Source organism: Cydia pomonella, chromosome 18, assembly GCF_033807575.1.
Source record: "Cydia pomonella isolate Wapato2018A chromosome 18, ilCydPomo1, whole genome shotgun sequence".
Taxonomy (NCBI): Eukaryota; Metazoa; Arthropoda; class Insecta; order Lepidoptera; family Tortricidae; genus Cydia; species Cydia pomonella.
The window spans coordinates 9,232,431-9,254,716 of record NC_084720.1 but is presented as its reverse complement, the minus strand read 5'-3'; the positions used below and the strand labels follow the sequence as shown (position 1 = coordinate 9,254,716).

At 36.7% G+C, this 22,286-nt stretch overlaps 2 protein-coding genes across 2 annotated transcripts in view; both read left to right on the top strand.

Moving 5' to 3' along the window:
* Positions 1-3,092: 3,092 nt before the first annotated feature.
* On the top strand, positions 3,093-17,077 carry LOC133527747 (uncharacterized). Its single transcript, XM_061864897.1, has 7 exons — positions 3,093-3,456; positions 8,975-9,250; positions 9,529-9,870; positions 11,570-11,913; positions 12,343-15,006; positions 15,093-15,198; positions 16,426-17,077. Exons 1-7 carry the CDS (start codon positions 3,175-3,177, stop codon positions 16,993-16,995), a joined length of 4,584 nt encoding a protein of 1,527 aa, XP_061720881.1. The 5' UTR covers positions 3,093-3,174; the 3' UTR covers positions 16,996-17,077.
* A 2,813-nt stretch (positions 17,078-19,890) lies between these two features.
* Positions 19,891-22,286, top strand: part of LOC133527748 (cAMP-dependent protein kinase type II regulatory subunit) — a 34,626-nt gene continuing 32,230 nt past the window's right edge. Inside the window, exon 1 of the mRNA XM_061864898.1 lies at positions 19,891-20,424. Within this exon, the coding sequence (XP_061720882.1) occupies positions 20,211-20,424 (214 nt within the window). The 5' untranslated portion in view covers positions 19,891-20,210. The remainder of the gene's footprint in view (positions 20,425-22,286) is intronic.

Below are 22,286 nucleotides of genomic sequence, written 5' to 3'. Positions count from 1 at the left end.
CTATTGTTCTTTTATTTGAAAAAAAGGTGTCTTTCATGTAATCTCATGATTCTCATCTCAGCCAAGGGGCTGAAGCAGATTAGGCTACGAATAATAATTTGGTGAATTACACCTATGGCTATATAAGAAGGCCTATGAATAACAAAACGAGCACAATCAGTATTTTAAACAATGTAATCATAAATAAATGAGTTCTACTACTAATCAACAATAAGCAGATCTTGAAATAGGCCGATGTTTGAACTCTGCCAATCAATAAAAAGGCTAAAAAATATAGCATCTAAACTATCATCTGACAAAGTATCATACGAAAAGCGATGACTGTTCATACCAGCTGACGATTTTTTCTAACTAAACTATCATCTGACAAGGTATAAAACGGAAGGCGATGACAAAATGATTTTTTTTTAAATATGTATTTTGGTGGCTGCCATTCCTAAACCCACCAACGGAGCGGCAGCTGACGTCAACGAGAGTTCATCATGTATAGCCGTTAATCACTATACGAGTTATCGCCCGGGAGGCTATTAGGTTTAAAGAATCTTTATTACTCATAAGAATATTACAATTCACTTACATGAGTAAACATACTTAATTTAAGAATTAATTATGTTGACGAGTACATTTTTATTTATAATATTAAGTGCAAATATTTTTATTGGTCATGGAAACCTGTTCGTGGCTCGCGGTCTATTAAGAAAGCGTGTAATTTATTAAGTTAAACCATATAGTGAAGTGTTTATCAAAGTCACCCCAGAAATTAAAGTATACCCATTCCACGGTCCAGGAAACAAATAGGATTGCTTTGGATGGATAATACCTTGACTATAAATATAATATTGTCGTTTTTTTAGGAAGCGACAAAGTTCTTTAGATTTTGTTGTATCAGTTTTTACTAAAAACCGATTTTCGGTAAATTTTGCCTCTTTCCACTAAACTGCCCGTAACTCGGAAACTAGAAGCGACAAAGACGGACCTTTTACTAGACTTGGTCACAATTATCGTCACAAAACGGGCTTTTTTTTACTTTTTTTAACAACTCTCGCTAATTAGGTATACATGCGCGAACAACATAAACTAATTAGTCAGACCAAGATAAGTTGGCAGCTAGTTTGATAGCCCAGACCTTTGGCCCAGACCAAGCCCAGACGGAGTAAGTGTGAATAGAAGCTTAACGTTTACAATAACACGTCCATAATATGTCCGTCTGAGCTATCAAAATCGCTGCCAATTTAGTTTGGTCTGACTCTACTCGTCTTCGCAGGCGACTTCTCAACAATATTTGAGTAAAAACGACGATCGTGTTCGCAGTAGGCCTTCAAGCGGTGTAAAACGCCCTTTATGAGCATCATTACTTGGCTTAAAGGACTCGCATCCAGGGCCCAATTTTATAAAGTTACAAGTTACAAGTTGTAGCCTGTAGCGTTTACTGGCAACACTTGCTCCGTTACAATAGGGTTGTTTCCATCTACAAATCTTAGGGCAGAATTGTATCCCAATAAATTATTTTGGATTATAAGAACATGTTAAACTACTTTTAGGGGACCTGTAATGACCGTATTTTTGTAAATATTGAATTTAAAATATCTTTTGGCACACGTCACGTGACCAAACTCGAAACGTCTTTGAAGATTCTGATGACGTCACAACTCTCGGATTGACACTTGACAGTTAGGCGATAAACAACAAATGACAAAAATCAGTTGACAGTTCGTATCTTCTACGTGTGTATGTAGTTATGTGTCAAACCGTAAACTGTGACGTTACACAATTTTCAAAGAGCGTTTTGGGCGCGAAAGCATCTGTCAAAATATATTTTGTGAATTTAACGTATTTAAAGCCGTTTTTAGTATAAAAGTTGAATTTTAGGGCAACTTTTAGTTAATATAGAACGTAATACAAGCGTTTCAAAAAATTTGAAACAACCCTATTTTACAGGTTACTGGTTACTGTAGCTCAACCATAGACAAAAATATGGGAGTTTAATAGTTTTAAACTCATAATCGAACAAGCGTTTTATAAAAATATTGTAAATTACAAATGTAGGTTGGTACACTTGTAACAGAAACTGACATAGGTATTGAGTCCTATAGAAGGTGGAGATAATCCACACTCCATAAGCACAACAGCAGGTACTAGTAGTGTCTCAGTACTCTCAGTGATCCGCTCTCTCACTCGAAATTTTTACTATTAATTAAAATGATTTTTCTTCTGAGAGATTCTTCCGAGTCTTATATATTATATACTTTTTCATGCACTGACCTTATCAGTTTTTGTTAAAGTATCTGAAATATAAATAGTAAATAAAGTGACAGTATGTTTGATATTGGTTTTATCAATGACTCGTTTTATTTTATATACTAGGAAAAGGGTTGGTGCCGATATTTGTCATTGATTTAATACCATTCGTCTCTTTATTTAGAGTAGAGTAGAGTAGAAAGCGTTTATTCGAATAAGTATAGTGCACACATTATGGTAAAGTGTACTATTCATAATTTTCGATATACAGCGTATCTTTGAGCCCGCTACCGAAATGGCCCACAAACCTCGGTTGTAAAACAGTACTTATTTACTTATTAGGTATATATTTCATTAAATCTATCGTCCTTTGCCTTAATGCTTTACCTGAAAACGGCCCGAAAAGTGTATCTTTGGCATTGAACACCGCTCTCAACCACTCGATTTTACCTTCATTTCTGGCCATTTTTCCATTAATAATTGAAAACTTACAACAAACACAACAGCAGCAAAATTCAATGAGTATCTATAAAAACTTTTTTTTTAATAGTGATGTCCTCCACACCTGTAGATGTCACTTGTAATCAAAGAATATAATACTCACTAGGAGCTTGTAATCGAGATTGACCATGGTTCTTTACAACTGTAATAAAATTATCTGTGTGTATTTATAAAACACCTGTAGCCGTTCACAGTGCATAACAGGTGCCTGTAGCCTGTACTCTTGTAACTTTATACAATCGGGCCCAGGCCATAATTGGAAAAAAATAAAGCATCATTACTTTTTTTGACATGGCAATAAAATTTCTTAATGTCAATGTCACTGTCAAGTGTCAAGCTGTCAATAGTGTCAATTCAATATTCTCAATTTCTCACGTTGTGATGGGTTGAAATCTTATTTATTTTATTTTTAGTTCCTTTAAGGATATTTTTAAAATGTGTAATATTCTGCAAAGTACAGCATTTGACTACAAACAAATAATAATCGAAGAAATAGCCTTAGACGGACTCTCGGGCATAAGTTTTAATCAATTATGGAAACACATGGAAAAACGAATTTCTGCACCAATTACGGACAAAATGAAGTCTCGCTTCTGGCAGTTCATTAGTAACTGTAGCTGTATAACATTCTACGAAGTTCCAGAACCCGCCCCGTTCATAGAGATAGTGGACAGATTCATGATAGTGGATGAACTTTCCGGACATCTTTTAGACCCTGTAAGTCTGATCCGCCGCACTTCATTTGCTGCTTTAGTCGTAAACGGTACAACAGCTATACACGGTGTAATTCAATCGGTGATCAGGAGTTGAAAAATATCAATTAACAACTGTAGCACAACAACAACACCTGGTACATCGCCGGTGGTAGTAACACAACAACCTAAATATAATTCAATATGTGAGACCTCATGTGATTTACTTAACTATCTAATTAATTACAGTTAATGATATCATTATTAGGCCATTATTAGGGTGACAGTAATGTTTAATTAAAATTTAATTTAGCTCAAAAATTTCGTATGATAAAAAGTAACTTACAATTGTGTTAGTGCTACATAAATGTGATCACCATCTATAACTGAATTAGAAAATTGGACCAATTAAATTTCACCATGTATAAAATCAATAATAATAATAAAATACTTTATTGTGCACTATAAAGAAAAATACATGTTACAAACAAAGAAAGGACATAAGTGAGTACATAACAACAGGCGGACTTATTGCTAAAAAGCGATCTCTTCCAGACAACCTTCAGATAGCAATTCAGTGGCTATTGTATAGTGTATAAAGTTATTGGGCAGTGCAAAACCACATAAGTGTAAAGTTTATAAAATAAGTAAATAGAAACTACAAACAATGGGAAATAAACTACATAATAATATATAGGCAACAATAATACACTACATATACCTACACAAAATACATAAATACAGAATGAGAATTCAAGCAAGAGAATAATAATGACCAGGTAAGTAAAAAATATTGAGTGAAAGGACCATGACTAAGAGAGAGATAAATAGTGTTCTTTTAGACGTTTTTTAGAAATGGGTAGGGATTGAGCATGTCTTATTATTTTTTATTTTATTTATTTATTCACTATTAATTTTTGAAACAAGGTTTAACATTATAAGCCACTATTGAAAACCTCTAGGGCTTATGTAATAGTTGACGAGATCGCGCGGACCGATCCGCGTTTGCTTAATACTATTATTATATACTTAGTTATATTTTCTTGTCGAAGCTGTTATTGTATCTATCGTTTAAATATCGACCTTATGTATGAGACAGTAGAATCAATTTACAACGACAGCTCTTACAGGTGATCAGTAAACTTAATTTATCTTTAAACATTATCTCTGTACTTATACCTAATATACATTACTCTAGGCGTAGGTAGTATTTTTTTAGTAATGACATACATTTGCCATGGTTTCCTTCAGTGTTAATGAGATTATACACTAAAGTTCCTGCCTTTTTATTACACATATTAATCATTTTTCCTACTCCTCTACTGTTATCTGTCATTTATGCATTCATTAACACGAATATAAGAACATACATAAAAGGTTTCAAGAAAAGTCTATATTGTCTATTCCTCATAAAAGCTCTTGTGCTTTTAATCGCTATAACGTTACTGCGATTAATGGCTACCAACCTAACAAAACCAAAACGAATACAGTTTTAAACTAAGTGCATTGCTGCCAACTTACAAAATATTCATTTGGTTGCATAGTAAAAATAATTACTTCATAAGTCAGAAACACGCATGTGACACCCGTAATATAGCAACACCCATAGACTACGAAGACCGCTTAGCGTTGCTTGTTAGTCTCCGTAGGCTACGGTGGCCAAAATTGAGAAAAAACTATCCAAAAATTTAATTTAGCAAGTAGCAAGTACCAGGGCCTCATGAGTTACGAGGTGTCGCTGACCGGCCGGCTGCGGCCCGGGGCGGGCTGGGCGCGTAACAAGGTATGCTCGCGCGTCTTGGCTATATACTTTTGCTTTGTTTACCTAAATTAAGATTTATTTTTGTTGACTCGTAGGAAAAATATTGTATGCAACGTTGTATAAGTAGGTCAAAAAAAGCTCGTGGCGTATTCCTTTACAATGTTCGCCTACGCCTTCGGCTCTGGCTCACATTGTAACTCACGCCACTCGCCTTTTTTGACCCTTCTTATACAACTGTTGCATAAAATACTATTACTATTTATCCATTTGTTGCTCGTTTACTTAATTTTTGTTACATAACTACATTATCGTATGTTTGCGTAAATTTGTCGGAAATTAAGTTCATAATGTCGTCGGGGTTGTTGAATGCAAGGGCGACACTCCAGTCAATTTTTTTTAAGTTCATAGTGCACTTTTTTATTGTCTAATTTGTTTACTTACTGTGGCGGGTCCTTTTTGTGGTCGGTGTCGGCGTCGCAGGTGATTACGCAACCGGTTGTCATGGTCGGCGAGCGCGTTGTTGATAACCGCGGTGTACACTTCGCTGCAGTTTACGCTGCGCACGAACACATGGTCGATACATGATTTCGTTATTAACTCGCCTCGTTGTTCTATCCTGGTATATTGGTTGATTCCGCTTTCCAGTCCTGCTTTGTACAATTGATTGAAGTATTCTGTGGTTGCGGGAGAACTGGACTTTAGGTCAATATTCATATCACCAATAATACGCAAGTACTTCGAGGTTGATATTGTAACAGGAGCTGTGATAATTCTTGCGTGAAAGTAATTTTATGCAGCTGAGGTGGTCTATACGTGATGACAAGGTCATACCATGATTAGTTTCCAGTTCTCCTGTAATGCATTCGAAACTTGCAGTTTTCGTTGGGTTTCTGTGGAAATGTACGCTATTGTGCACATATAAAATGATGCCTCCCCCTTTCTTGTTAGTGCGGAGCTGAGTGTACATGTCGTAGTCTTGCAGTTCGAACATCTGTTTACAATTTTCTGAGATGTTGGCTTCTGTGTTTGCTATTGCGTGTATAATATGTTGGCTGCTAAGTACTATTTGTTCGAGTTGCGAATTTTTTTTGATAATGGATCGAATGTTTACATGTTGAATGAGGTTGTTCCTCCCATATAAACTTAAGTCGAGAAAGTCGGTCCAATTGTCATATGTGGCTTCGTTAATGTTTGTTATCACTTTTGTGCTGTCCATTTGTGACGGTTTTTAGTAAAACGTCCCACTTTGTCGATTCTAGTTACGGAGTTACGGGCAGTTTAGTGAAATATGGCAAAACTTACCGAAAATCAACTTTCGATGAAAACTGATAGAACATAGAAAGAAAGGGACCTTCTGGCCGCAGACACACACGCAATTTCATTCGATTTCTGCATTAAAGATAAGGCATTAACTTCGTAAGCACCTGCCGAAGCTGCAGAAGGCTGCTTCCTTTCGTTTTGGATTACCACTTATAACACAGTCTCTTAGAGCTATAGTTATTTATTGAAAATTCTTTAAACTTGCAATAGTGAAAAGCGACAATTGAGAAGACGTTGATTACAATTTGAGGCCGCAAAAACACATTTTGTTGTTTACAGTTATGGAGGGGTTGGTATAAAATTATTTGCCATACGAGGGTGGCACTGAAAGTTTTTAGAGGCTTAGCGGCGGCGGTGCCTTTGATGTCGCCGACGAGGCGGCGCGGCGACTTATATAAACGTTGCGATGAGTTCGATCCGTTTGCTACATCTCATAGGTTCAATACGTACACCATTTTTGGTTTGTAATTATACTGTTTTTGGTTCAGCAAATTACACCTATGTTTATAAATTATGATTTTATACTTGTAGTAATTATTTAGCGTATGATCCACCAAACCGTCAAAGTGGGTCACTAAACTTGAGTCGAAAAGAAATTTCGTTCAATTACGTTAAAAAAGTTTAAACAAACGACGTTAGTATCAAAGACTCTTAGATTAACAATAACAAACCATTATCTCATACATAAAACTGAAAAATATACCAAACACAAACACTTTCAATGAAGAAGCACTAAAGTTTAGTAAACCGACCAAGTGGGACGCTCCCTATATAAAATCACTAAACTTTATACACACAAAAAGTACTTATAATTTGATATTTTACATACTTTCTATGCTTGATAAGTATGTTTTTTAAGTAATCTCATGTTATATATTAAGAGACACATGTATTTTAATTTTTATGCATGGCACTCTTCAAATCATTTGTTATTAACTTTTTGACCGAATAACTAAATAAAAGGATCACAGAATTATTTCTGTCTTTTTTAGCATGGGAAACCATTTATAAATACAACTTTAATGATAAATCTGCGTGCCGTATAATAGAATATAGAAATAAACCCATAATAGGATTTACATATTTTCGTCCCGTTTTTATGTTCAAGCCTCCATAACATTCAAAATACTAAGGTTACATACATGATTTTAACTAATTTAAAATCCCTAAAGTATGTCCATTCATTTAATACCAACCACTCCATAACTTCAAAGTAGAAGTGTGTTTTCTGCCATCCCAAACTTTAACCAACGTTTTCTCAATTGTCGCTTTTTCACTTCTGCAACTTTGCAGAATTTAAAAAAAATAACTATAGCACCTAGAGACATGAATCTTTCACCAAAAGATAGCGTATGATCTGTAGTATTAGGAACTACTCTTAACTCCATATCGACGAAGTGGGACGTTTTCCCAAAAACCGTCACATTTATCTGTTAGTTATATACACTACACTAATAAAAAAAAACCTATTGTGACTGATGCCTCCCCATCTTATATTAAAATACTTATATCTTATATTAAATATTTTATTTTTTCGATATCCTCCAATGATCGGACGTTGATAGTTTTTTCGGACTCTGATTTTCTGATGAGGATTTGCCCGTCCTTGGTCCATACATATTTACACAGGTCGGTGTTTTTTAATTCCGTCTTGGCTCTCCACAACAGGTATGAGTTGTCAATGGGCAAAGCGTTCCACATCCTTACAGACTGTAATGTCAATGTAACCACGCCAGCTTTGAAAGGCTTTGATTATTGCCAATACAGTGGAATCCGTTTATTATGACTAGTCTGCAATTGGTACAAAATTAATAAAACTTGTCTCTCACAAAGGAATTTGAAATTAATTTGGAAATCAACAATTTATTGACATAAATTTATTAAATTTTGCTACCTAAACAGTTGTCTGGAAGAGATAGCTTTTTAGCGATAAGACCGCCTGTTGTTTACCTTTGCTTAATGTGCTGTATTCATTGTATTGTTTCTGTATTGAGGTGTGCACACCTATATAAAGAATATTTGTACAGTATAATTAAGAAGTTGATCAACTATGTTTTATATGACATCAGCTTAGTATGATGTATTTGTCACATCCCTTCAATGTCACTATATGCGGATTCTTCTGTATATTCATTTAAAAGACCATTATCAAAAGTAAGTGTTAACTGCCTTTATGTGTCCCCTCAAATGGACGTTTTTCAGAATAGCCGGGTCCACACAGAGTGAGCATACGCGCGAGGCAATTTCCTCACGCAAAATACAGCCAGTGTAGACGTGCCTCGCTCTGTGTAGACCCGGCTAATCATTAATATTATTCTTAGTTCATTTTGTATTATTTGTTTAATATAATGTGTCTTGAACTCCTCAGTAGGATTTAAGTCTAAATTTGTTTGCATATTTATATGTGTAACTACCAAACTATGACTATGCAGCCTGCTAACAAACAGGTATTCATTTACAGGAAAATTACTTAGATGGACCTTATGAACACTGCCCAGTAGAAAACAATTTTGGGTCATGTCACAATTACAATACCAGAAAGGAGATTCCCAAAGACCAACTGCAGGCTTTAAGTTACGAAAGAGTTATAACAGAATATGGTGACACTATGGTCATGGTAGCAAGTTCAGGACAAAGATGGAAGTCTTTGGCACCTCACATGCCGGAAACAGTGCGAGCACAGCTGACACCAATACATTATTGCATTCTGGAGTTAGTGGGCAAAGCTAGATATAATGTAAGTCAATAAAACAACAATGTCTAAGACAATTTGTGCACTGTCCAGTGTGTATCAATAGTGTTTATAGTGCACATAATTATATTGCTGTCCTGCCAATGCTGCCAGCAGTCAATGCCACAGTGAGTGAGATAGCAATATAATTTTGCGCGTGTGATAGCAATATAATTTTGCGCGTGTGATAGAGATAGGAAATGGCAGGTTTATGTTCGAAATTCTTCATGTTCAATTCTTCTATCTAAAATGTGTTAATGGTCACTGGTCAAACTATGTTTCAGGGACAAATGACGGTAGGCAAAACGAACTTAACTAAAATTGTAAAAGAACCGAAATTGCTCTTTTATAACCGAAAAAATTTGCAGAGCCTTGGTTTGATTAAAGTGGCATGCTTGACCATAAAAATACAAGGCAAAGGCATAAAGAGTATAATTCTTAGGTTGAAAAGATTCCATAAACCAACCATAATGTCTTTGCCAAAAGTTGGTAAACTTTTTAAAGTTATAGATTATTTGAAGCAGCAGCCAGAATACTGTGAAAAAACTGATGTCATTATATCAAAAGGATTCATCACGCAGCAGAATAGCAGAAGATTGCAGAAGACTATAAATGTGTTTAAATTTGTAAGTAATTCAACAACTAAAGATACACTGTTTTGACTCTGACGTATCTACAATTTGTTTACTATACTGCTGCACCTCTCACCCACCTCATGTCTCACACCCAGACAGTATAATATATGTAGATATGTATCACGAGTATCACAACATCTTGTAAAGAAATGTAATACATCTGAAGCTTCTAGTACCTATACAGAGCTATATCGTTGCCATATTTTTGTGTCAACAATTGATATAGTGTGTAGATCAAATCAAATGAGACAGACAGATTATTAAGCAACTGAATTTCCCTTAACCCCTGAGACGTACTTCAAAATTTCAATACCTCTCTTTCCCTGGCATTATCACGTCGTCAGGAAGTACATGTAATATTTCTCGCCAGCCACCCCCACATCTCGAACGCATCTATCCTACGACAGGATTCGGTTTTAATGGTCCTGGTGTCGGACGCATACAGAATGGTCGAGAAAACAAGGGTCCGCATTAAATTAAATTAAATAAGCTTTTAATCCACATATGAATCACTTGTAAATACATATATTAAGTTGTCTTATTATAAAATGTCTCTTAGTGTGGTGTGCCTGTCGGCTTAGGCCTCTTCCAACTCTTTCCAGTGCTGTCTGTCTAAAGCAACTCTGGTCAAGCGGGGTCCTAGAGTAAACTGGATGTCATCTTTCCATCTGGTTATTTGTTGACCTTTTTTGCGCTTGCAGCCGACCCACTCGGTCGGTCCACCAGTGGGTCACTTGCTTGCTCCATTTTTCTTTGATGTCGCACAGCATGTGGCCTGTCCACCTCCACTTTTGTTGGTCGGATACGCTCGAGTATGTCCTTTACTTTTGTTATTCGCCGTCCGCATTAGTCTGATCTTTGTTTTGCGATTTATGCTTCTGCTCTCGCATATTTTCTCGAATCGTTTCACCACAGCTTTGGGCATCTGGGCTCTTCTAAACACCTCTTAGTCACAGTCGCCATTGCCGCTTATTTGAGCTCCCAAGTACACGAACTTGTGTAACTTGAGGTGGTATCGTGCAACTCGTTGGTTCTCTGCATTTTACCAGGACGATCGACAAACATCAACTTCATCTTCCTTCTGGTGATCCTAAGACCATATTCATTGCCGACGCGCTCAATCTTTTGCAGCAGGACTGCAACTGCAAGTTCTTTTTCAGAGGCACCTATTATAGTCTTGTCATCTGCAAACCAGATTGATTTTTTGTCCACCAACCTGGATATCACCCTTACAGCCATCTAATCCTCTTCTCATTATGTGTTCATTGATGAGATGGAACAACTGCGGTGACAAGATAAAACCTTGCCGCACACCTTATTCAGCTCTAGAGGATTGTGACAGTGTCCTCTATCCAGACTAGATATCCACACGCTGCTCAAGTACAAGTTTTGCACAAGACAGATAAGGTGTTGCGGTATCCCCATTTCGCCCCTGACGCTGAATATTTTACTCCAGTTGATGCCTTTGCGTAGTCAATAAAGCACAGCCATAAAAAAAAATCCAAACATTTTCGGGATGCTCTTCACTTCTAACTTAAACCAACTCTTAACTTACTAATGTCTAAATCTTCTTCTAACTTTTTTTTTATAACTTTAACTAACTTTTCTGTTTTTTATTAATTCCATTCAAAATTCATACTACCAGGCATTATCGTGTCTAAAGGTTTATACAACATTTTGTCATTGACAGGATGAGAAATTAGTGCAGCCAGACCCAACCACCAAAAAAGGGAAAGCAGGTATTGCAGTTAAAAGAAGGTTTATATCCCTTGTCTCAAAAAGTGACGAGTCCTCGCAGTCCGAAGACGAAGACAACGTTGACTCCCTTGAATGTCAGTATAAGATTGGTGTGGACTTGTTGCGTCAAGCCTATGAAAGGCTGTTGGAGGCTGGGCTTAAAGGCTTGACACAAATTGAGCTGTCGCAGTTGTTGGGGGTAGAGTTTTACACCAGTCGCTCTATATGTCGGATATTTAAAGCGAGGCATATTATCAGAGAGTACCTGGAAGATAGAGGGAAGCAAAGGACTGCTAGGTAATATATTTATAATAACTATTCAATTGTTTTTATATAAATTAGGCAGTCCGGATCTTAGACATAGTTACATGCCAATTCGAACATACACTGTGCACTCACATCAGAATGTATTTCAATCATGTTATCTAGATATCGTGCGTTTCGCCTGCGCCAATACATGTACTGACAAGTACGAGCGAAATGCACAGTAACTGAATGACCTCAGTTATATGTAATTCTGATATCAGTGTACGTTCTAATTGACCTGTTAGTCTAAAACAGTTATACCAAAGGAAATATATTTGCAAAAATCTTGATTCTTCTTCAACAATGATCTTGAACAATGTACTAATAGCCAAATGGAATATTACCAAAGAACAAAGAAAATGTTGTCAAACACCTGACTCAAACAAAAAGTCATAATCTTTAATATCTTTTTTTTTCTAGGTACTATGCTATTGCTGCAGCCACTACCGAAATGGATCAGAAATATGAAGAGGAAAAGAATAAGCTCTTGAAATACGTTAAAGATGCTAAACGTAAAATTGAGAAATCATCCAACACTGAAAATCCCGAGCAGGATGAGGATGAAATACCTCTTAAGAAGATTAAATTGTCCAAAGAAACTGCAAATGAGGAAGCTACAACATCTACTAACATTGAAAATGAAGTCACCGAAATCAAAGTATTAGACGGCTTGGAAAATTTCAACAGTGAGTCACTATTGTTCTCGAAAAAGAATCCTACGCTCAGACAGTTGAAATTTGCTAATGGACTGCTCAAAATTACTAGAGAAAAGCTTGCCGTTTCAGGCTATCAGACATTAAGCGGTCTCGTCGCAAAAGAATCCGGAGAACCACCATTAGACACTAAAGCACTCAAAATATTTGTGCAAAAGTTAGTTACTGATGGTCAATTAAAACTCATGAAAATGAAGTGGCCAACGGGTCCACATAAGCATTCCATCCTCATCTGTGCTCCGCATGTAAAATGTACTGATCCAATAATTAAACAAAAGCAGAAAGAGATAGAGATTAGGGCATTCACAAATAACAAGGTCAAGAAAGAAACCGTAGAACCGACTCACAGACCAATCTCGCAGTATGCTTATCCCAGATACATGAAAATTCAACTATTGCACGAGTTTCTGTTTAACCTAATTTATTGCAACGATGTTAAAATCGAATATCACCTGCCATATGGATTTGCTTCTCTAGTTAATGTCATTCCTGAAATCAGTATAGAATTCGCAATAGGTAACATAAGTAATAGCGCTATGTCAGAAATAGCTCATCTGAAAGTAGAACATGAATATCTGCAAATGAAACTTCGGGAAGCGCCACCGGAGTTGTACCAAGTGCTGCTGCAGTCTAAAAGTTTACAAGTTTCCATAAGGACCAATTTAAAAGTCCTGGCTATGCTTGGCCTCATACAACTGGTCATTCAACCCTCAGCCAATGCCACCGAGGTGGGAGTGGTGCCTACTCTGTCAAGCTATTCTTTCTACCTCAACAGGACAGCAAAAGTAATTGACACGACGGGCACGTGGCCGAGAGCAGATGCCGTCAAGGAAAGCTTGGAAAAGACATTTTACTTTGAAACGATGGACGACGTCAAAAAATACTGGAATGAAGTTTACGAAATTAGTACCCACACCACCATAGAGTACGCACATCGGGGGCGTAAAAAACTGGAACCTCCTGTGAGAAAAGTAGATGAAGTGCAACAATATGACAACGGAGAGATATTCGGAGATGGCGCGGGGCCTTGCGGTTTCGACTCTTGCTTCTACATGGATCTTTCGCGTTTCTGGAAAGCATTCTACATCCGCATTATCAAAAACAAACCAATTAAAAAACACGAATCAAAACCAACTCGGAAGAGGAAAATTGTGCCTGAAAAGAAACCATCAAAGAAGATTGTTAAAATTAGAAAGAAGAGACAAATGAAACCTCGTGATGAATTGCATCCCAGAATCAAAGTGCCACAAAGGAGGTCCGCCGACCCTGCGGTCAAGTGGAGTGCATGGGAGGATACGATAATCAACATGTGCAAAGTTGCCATAACGATCTTGAGCCCTATTGCGCAGCCTGGTTGTCTGAAAGTGCGTAATACGGCAGCGAGAGATCTTTTAGCTATTTTTGATCCGAAGAAGATCGGCAGTGTATGTCACAGGAGGGCGAATGCGCTCGAAGCAAACATGACCCTTCAACACGAGAAGGAATGCTTGATAAACGAATTGAGGCGACGTCGTGATTTGTTGGTGCAATACGAAGGCTTATGGAAAAGGCTCAAAATTAAACATTGTACGAATATGACTAAGTTTATTAACGAAGCACGGATCCCAATGTTCGAGCTGGTATGGCTTATAAACCAGTTAGTGCAGAATAAATCTCATCTGAAAAGAGTGCCGTGCGTTGCGATGGACATCGACGATTTCTATAAAAAATACAAAATCTCGGTCACTACTGCGAACAATCCATGCAATATTTATAGGGCAGGTGCTGATAATCCCGAACTTACCTTGGTAAAGGAAACCATTATACTGACATTAATGGAAAATTTGAACACCGCCCCAACTACAGAAAATGGTAAGATAGTTTTCGCGATTTTGAAAGGATTTCCCGAGCGAATATTGAGAATTGGTTTAGACCAATTGCGGAAAAGTGGTGCGGTAGCCTGCATTAACAAAGTGCTGAATTACCACCTCCATCGACTGGATATCCAGGATTCTGTGCAGGCGTCGTATAAAATATCAGCGGCCTATCGGCGCAGATGGATCAACAGACAGAACACAGAGTTTTCTGACCTCTTAGCTGATGTCCTAAACTCCACCCTGCCCCATGATCAAATAAAAGCCTCACCTGAGGTCAATTGCATGCTGTGCGAGTTCCAGTCTTGTGGGTTGCTGGAAATAACTTCGGTGACTTTGCCCGTGATTACGGGGCCGTCGGGATCTATAATACATGAACAGCAGCTTAATGTGTTGGATATTGAAATGAAGTTCAAATTGAAATCCGGAATTGTGGGATGGAAAAAAATTGCTGAATTCGACCAATTTACCGATCACTTTGACATGCCTCTAGAAGAGATACCCAAAATTTTGCACAGGTAAATTAATATTGTATTAAAACTATTAGAAATAAATCTGTGTATTGTGTAATTATTCATAAAAATCTACTTTTTTACGGTTTCAGGCAAGGTATACTGCCGCAAGTAAACAATAAAGAGGACACAAATGATAACATTGTTAGATACTTAAAGAACAAAGGTGAAAAAGGCGCGCTATTAAGTGAATTACTGGTATGTACTGTTTTATATACTACTTTAATATTTTTTATGAAATCCTAAGTTTGCATTGCAGATGTTAGCAAGGTTAGGTTTGATGGTTGGAGGTGTTGCCTCTCTGTCGCACTTGTAAATTCGTACGTAAGTGTGACAGGGAGGCAACACGTCGAACGTGGTTCGCGGTAGGCCTTCTGTTTCGTCCAGTATTATTGCAGTTTACCATTTATCAGCTATCGTGACCTATTTTTATCGTAAATATGATTTTAAAGCAAAAAACGTGAACAAAATAACGGAACAGTATGGGAATTGACAGAAACACACGTAGTAGCATTTTTGCCATATTTGGCCACATCAAGCGCTGTGATCGTTCCGGCTTCCCCCACCACCCGCTTTGCACGCTTCCAATACCTGACAGGTACACCGAACGGCGGCGGCAACCGCAGCTGCTGGCAGAGCCAACCGGCAGGACGCATCTGCTCCGTAAGGCACCTCTCAGCCGTACTATACACATTCTGAATCTCGTTGCCGACAAGACAGACCTTTTTTATTGCCCGATGTGGTAATTGTCAAAAACGTCTTTATATGTATTGTGTTATTGTTATATAATGTAATGGATTTAAAATTGATTTGAAATTATTGTGTAATGTAATATTGAAATCTAAATTGACATTATTGTGGCATCGTATTATATATATTTATGTAAATTATTTAGTTAAGTAGTAATAAGGATTATTTAATTTAAGGCGCTATTGTATTAGGGTTTACCTGTAAAGATAGTTGCTGTATTTAATAATAAATAAAATAAAAATATTACAAGTACCGCATAACCATCACTTCTGGATGTATTTTTTTAAAGCAACCAAAGTCGCTCGATAGAATATGCGCCATCTTACATGCACGATGTGATATATATATTGTGTAATGTACAGTCAACAACCCTATTGGCCTTACACCCTATTGTCCCTATTGTGCTTGTTTGCTTATCCGTTGCTGTATGTACTATTTTTATTTGCGACAATAAATTTATTTTTTTCATGCGTGAGAGGAGGCCTGTGCCCAGCAGTGGGACGTATATAGGCTGAATTATTATTATATTATATATATATATATTATTTTTTTATCTTCATTCGCCACGAATATTTTTATTTTGAGAGAGTATAGTACACTACCTACAGAGAACTATTGTTTAGTGCTGCTATCTAAACAATAATCAAAACTTAAGTCTCATGATATTTATTTCAGGCTGACGTCGAACAGAACAGCTCTGCCATAACCAAGCTCCTAAAAGACCTACAATCCAAGAACATCATAACACAAGTGGGGTACTATGAGAACCGAATAATACTAACAGAGTTTGCCAAACCCTGGACCATCAAACTAGATGACCACCGTGTAATACCAACGCCATGGAGGAATTTGAGCGGCGATGTTCGATATGACGTCTTCTTTAAATGGGCAGGCGTCGTCATTAATAAAGTATTTGAACTGCCTGCATGCACCATAGCATTCCTATCTAACTCGTACGAATACCTCACCACCAGAGCTGTTCAAGAAATTTGTACATTCTTAGAAAAGTGCCAATGTGTGGAACTAAAAGTGTTAAGGACTCCTGCACTTGACTTGTTCTCGAAAGACGAGCCTTCAGAGTTTACCGAGTACAACCCGTTCGAAGCGCCTGAAGATATTTACGTGTATCCAGTGAAGGACTCTTTGACGAAATATGCATTTGTTCGAAAAATATTGTTATTAAACCAACCTAAAGAAGTAAACGAAGTGACAGTTTCAAGTGAAGGCACCAGTGCTAGTTTATAAATTTGTTATTTAAGTTAAAATATAAGTCATTCATGCTGCTAAGTTCTATTTAAATACATAGACACACCTGCGTGGTTCTACAGATATTTTTTTTGAGATAACTCATCTCAACATTTTGATACATGAAGACAGCTTCTTGTAAGCTTCTTTCCCCCTCAAGCTTCCCACTCCACCTACATCCCACCCTTGACTGACTGACTGCCTGCACGCTACTGTTTTTTTTTTCTTCATATTGCAATATACCCTACTACAAGAAGCAGATAAATATCGCAGTTCACATAATTGTGCAAGAATAGAGACATGGAAAATGTTTTAAGTGTTAAGGTCTGGCTACTGAAATATTACACAAATTTATAGCGGGAAATTCAAAAAATCTTGGGCTGGTCACACTTTGTGTAATAGGAATTATAGTTTTGATACTAGAAAATATTTATATTATATAGTTTTCGTGGTAGGCCCCCTGTTGCAGGCTGACGCAACTAGGAACAAAATAAGTTTTGTATGGAACTTGTTTCGCAAATCTTTGCCAACGAAGAAAAATAAAACGTCAGTGCTATTAAAAGAACATTATTTGTCTATTTCATGAAGGTCCTATACTCGTATTCTTTTAAACTCGTTGTCGTTGTTATGGCTTCCTTTGTCATTTATATGTATATATTTTTTGTATATAGTAATAATGTAGTCTATCTTAACTTTATATGTGTAGTATATGTATTATATTGTATTTTTACTACTTTTTTTCTTTATTTTTATTTTTTTGCACCACCCGTTAACTTCGTTCGCCATCTCACTATCTGAAGGTTGTCTGGAAGAGATCGCTGTTTAGCGATAAGTCCGCCTGTTGTTACCTACCAATGTGTATATGTTATCAATTTCTGTATCTGTTTTTTATGTAGTGTGCAATAAAGAATTTTATTATTATTATTATTATTATTATTCTGTCAAGTTTACATCAAGTCAACTGTCAGCCTAATTGTTTTGTGTGTGATGAAGGCTTCAATGTTTTGTTTGGGTATTTCGTGCAATTTCTTTATTATTTAGTGAAAATATCGAAAATAGTGAACCGTGATCAGAGTAAAGAACGAGTTTGTTACAATGCCACCGAGAAAACGGTTTACTAAGTGTCAAATATGTGGCAAGCGAGCCACTCGAGAAAATCACGAAAAAAGGGATTTTATGGCGAAATTTCCCTTGGATAAAGACCGGTACGTATTGCTTTAGATACTTTTGACCTTATTTTGGTGCAGCACGCTTTAAACACATCGAAAATTTGATATTTTATATTATTTTTAGTTGTGAACTAGGGATGTACTAAAACTATCGATAGCTGTAGTTTTATTTGTATAACAGTGTAAATAATTAAATTAAATATGTGAAATTTCCTGAGAACTTGCTTGCAATATGACACAAAATTAATTCGTCGAAGATTTTCAGTGGAAAATTATCTATCATCTATGCATTAATGGCTTCATAGGCAGGGTTAATGCCCAGTAGGCCAGACCGGTTCTCATGATTAACAGACATATAAATACTTAAAATGTTAGAGCATTGATAAAGGGTTGTTGATAATTGGATGCCAAAAAAACATGATTTATAGATTATTAATTTATAATCATTAGCAAACACTTGGAATATAAACTGTACATAACCAAGGCTGTATGTTTTCAGATGCAGGCAGTGGGTCAAATTTGTTGGGAACGAAGACCTGATACATCTTCCCATAGAAAAGTTACATTTATTGAAACATATATCTGCAGATCATTTTGAAAATAGTGCTTTTAATAATAAAAAAATAAGAAAAAAAATAGTGAAGGATTTTATAATTACATTCTGAGTGTAACGAGGTATTCCAAAATAGAATCCTAGCGTCGTGAGGGATTCAAGTGTTAACGCCTAAGGGTGGTATTCCACCTATGCAATTTCTTTGTCCAAGGTGTATTGCGTCTCACATTTTGCTTAATAACAGAGTGAGACGCAATGACATTGGACCAAGAAATTGGATAGGTGGAATACCACCCTAAGGTGGAAATATTTTTTCTACCACGTGATAAATTTACATACTGCTTTTCACATCACCTATGAGGAATTTATTATGGTACAAATAAAAATTAAATAAATTTAATTAATGGTAATTTAATTAAATAATTTAACCTAAGAAGTATGCAAAAAGAGGAAAAAAAAGTGATCCCTCCTAGTAGGGAAGAAAAGTGCTACTTTGATCCTTCCTAGTGGTGAATAACAACAAGGTGTTCTAAAAAAAATCGGGTCCACATTAAGCTCGACCACGTATTAGTCCACTCATAGAAGTATCCACTATATAACATACAACTTAAATGTGGACTCGATCCTAACTTGATTTCGAGTACAAAATTTGTAGACAAGAGTCTATATTTCAACCCTCCCCATTTTATCGATATCGATAAGAAACGCAAGCGTGTAGCGTACTACACTATTTAAATTGCTTATGTTGGTACTATGGTTCTTTGACAGTTCTTTGTCGTACAATGGTAATGATTTGCTAAACAAACGGATTCCACTCGCTAGTATGGAAGTTCCGGGTCTTAAAACGTAGTGATTATATGCTCTTTGCCCTGTTGTATCATGATGTAATTTTTCCGTCATTCTATTTTTATCCATAAGCGATATTCACACGACGTATCGTCGATGTCGCACAAGTCGATATTAAAATAATTTGCATTGAATGATAATAAAACGTTAGCAAAATTAGAAATACATTATTATACAGATCTCTTTATTTTAATTTGAATAGCTTTTATAGAATTTCAATAGCTCGTTAAATCGATCGATTGTCTTTTGTTTAGTTTATGCTTGAGTATTTTTTAATATGGCAAGAACAAAATATCAATGGAATAGTCAGAAGTATGGCAATCTAGAATTCGCCATTTTTACTTTAGTGAAGGGACTGTGGATTTTTAATTGTCAGGCTGGAGGACGAAGAATATTTTGAAAAAAGTGTGTCATTTCATTTAATTTACAGTAGCTGTGACTATTATTTGGAAGAATTTTAGTATAATAGTGTGGTTTTATTTATTACTAACGTTTGTATGTAGTGCTATTTCCCCATCGTAAGATTTGCTCGTTGGTGTGTCGCTTTAGCTAATTCGATGGCTATGATATTGAAGTGTTAATCTAACGAGTCGCTTCGACGTTCTCCGCACGGGATAATATCGACAAAGCGAGCGACGCCGTTAGAAATGAGCAGGCCTCAAGGCGGACGCATACAAGTCCCAGATGACCTTAGAGAGATTCTCTTGGAGTTCACCATAAGTTATCTGCTGGAGCAACCGGGTGACGTGATCAACTACGCGGTGGAATTCTTCACGAGGTTACAAAACAATAGGACCACGACCATAGTGCGGGCCCCCGCCGCCGGCACGCCTGATGAATCTATAATATCGGATGAAGAAGGTACTCATTCACTGATTCTTATACTCGGTATTATCCAAGATTTTTCTCGGAACCACGTAAAGGTAGGTCGAACAGGGCCGCGCGAAAGTAGCTCTAGGATCATGTCATTTCCATATGAATGAACGGAATACCTAATTATACCTATCTACCTACTACAACTTCCTACAGTCAATTAAGAATACTCTGCTCACACTATAGTTATTCGAAGTTATAATTCAGAAATAAGTCACAAATTAAAGTCTTGCAATCAAGCTGCTTATACTTATTCATCATATATCATATGATATTTATTGTGAGCTAGATTTGTATATTCAATGATGTCAATGACTCTTACATCCTACTGGGACTAACTTATTAAGTAGATAACCTTATTCTCATTCAGTTTAGTACAATATTTACACACACCATCAAATGCTAGCATAGACACATGCCCGCCTGATTCTCTTTGTAGATATAGCTTATATAGGCTTCAGTAGACATGTGGTAGTGTGCATAGAGTATTTTTAAAGTACTTTAAGCTTCAATTTTAAAATAATTACAAATGCCAATCTTATCTAAAGTGTAGGAGTAATCATTACATTCAGTGTTTGGCAGCGGGCCATTACAGTTTCAAAATAAAACTTTATTTACGATTGAAACTAAATTTTTAGAAAATATGATCATCTGTTGCCAAGTAATAAATAAATGCCAGAGAATATTAATTTGACATTTTCATGGAAATGAAATATCTTTGATCAAGTATGTTACAGTCAATTGAACATCAGTTAATTGAATAATTTAATGTCTATAGCTTATATACTTACAAATCGAGGATTTTTGTTGGAATTTTATGAAATGTTAACAATAAAGACTATTGGTTACTGCACAGTTTGATTACTGAGCATATATGCAGTTCTATCCCCACGTACTACCCTTCATGGTAAGAAACCTAGAGTGACAGGATCCATGGAAAGAGCCCACAGAATTCCATTGGGAGCCCCATATCTGAGTATCAAGAATTGGTGTAGGCACTGGTTTTTTCAAAAGGTTGTTGTGATCTGACCTTCCAACCTTTAGGGTAAAATTAGGCTTATTTGGAATTAGAGGGAGGCAGAGAGCAGTAAATATGAATGCATTCCATAAACATTAGAATGAGAGAGATGACCCCCAATGCTAATCTTATGCCAAGTAACAGTTTTGGTATCCCACTAACATGCTTCCAAGAACCCAACAAACTAATACTAGCAAGTTTTATCTGAAAATGTTTACTCTGACATAAATTTTCAGTGTTTACTACATGCTCTTCCCATTTGTGTGTTTGTTTTTTAAAGCTTTGAAGTTGTGTGATGACGAGATTGGCTTATTTATCTCGCGGCTGACTTTTACATCTAGAACCGTACCAGATGTGCGTGCGTTACGTAGAATTAGCTGGCTATATGTAATGACACTTACAACATGAGCACAATGAAAACTACAGGTGCTAACCAGGCCTTGACTTCTATTTGTGTAAAGACATTTTCCACTATTGTCACACTTGAACATAGTCACTTGTGACTTTTTTTTTTTTTTATACTACGTCGGTGGCAATCAAGCATACGGCCCGCCTGATGGTAAGCAGTGTCCGTAGCCTATGTACGCCTGCAACCCCAGAGAAGTTACATGCGCGTTGCTGACCCTAAACCCGCCCCCCCTCGTTGAGCTCTGGCAACCTTACTCATCGGCAGGAACACAACACTATGAGTAGGGTCTAGTGTTATTTGGCTGCTGTTTTCTGTAAGGTGGAGGTACTTCCCCAGTTGGGCTCTGCTCTAGATCTGGAATGACATCCGCTGTGCTGTGCCCTACCACACAAAGCGAGATGACATTCGCAATGCCCATACCTC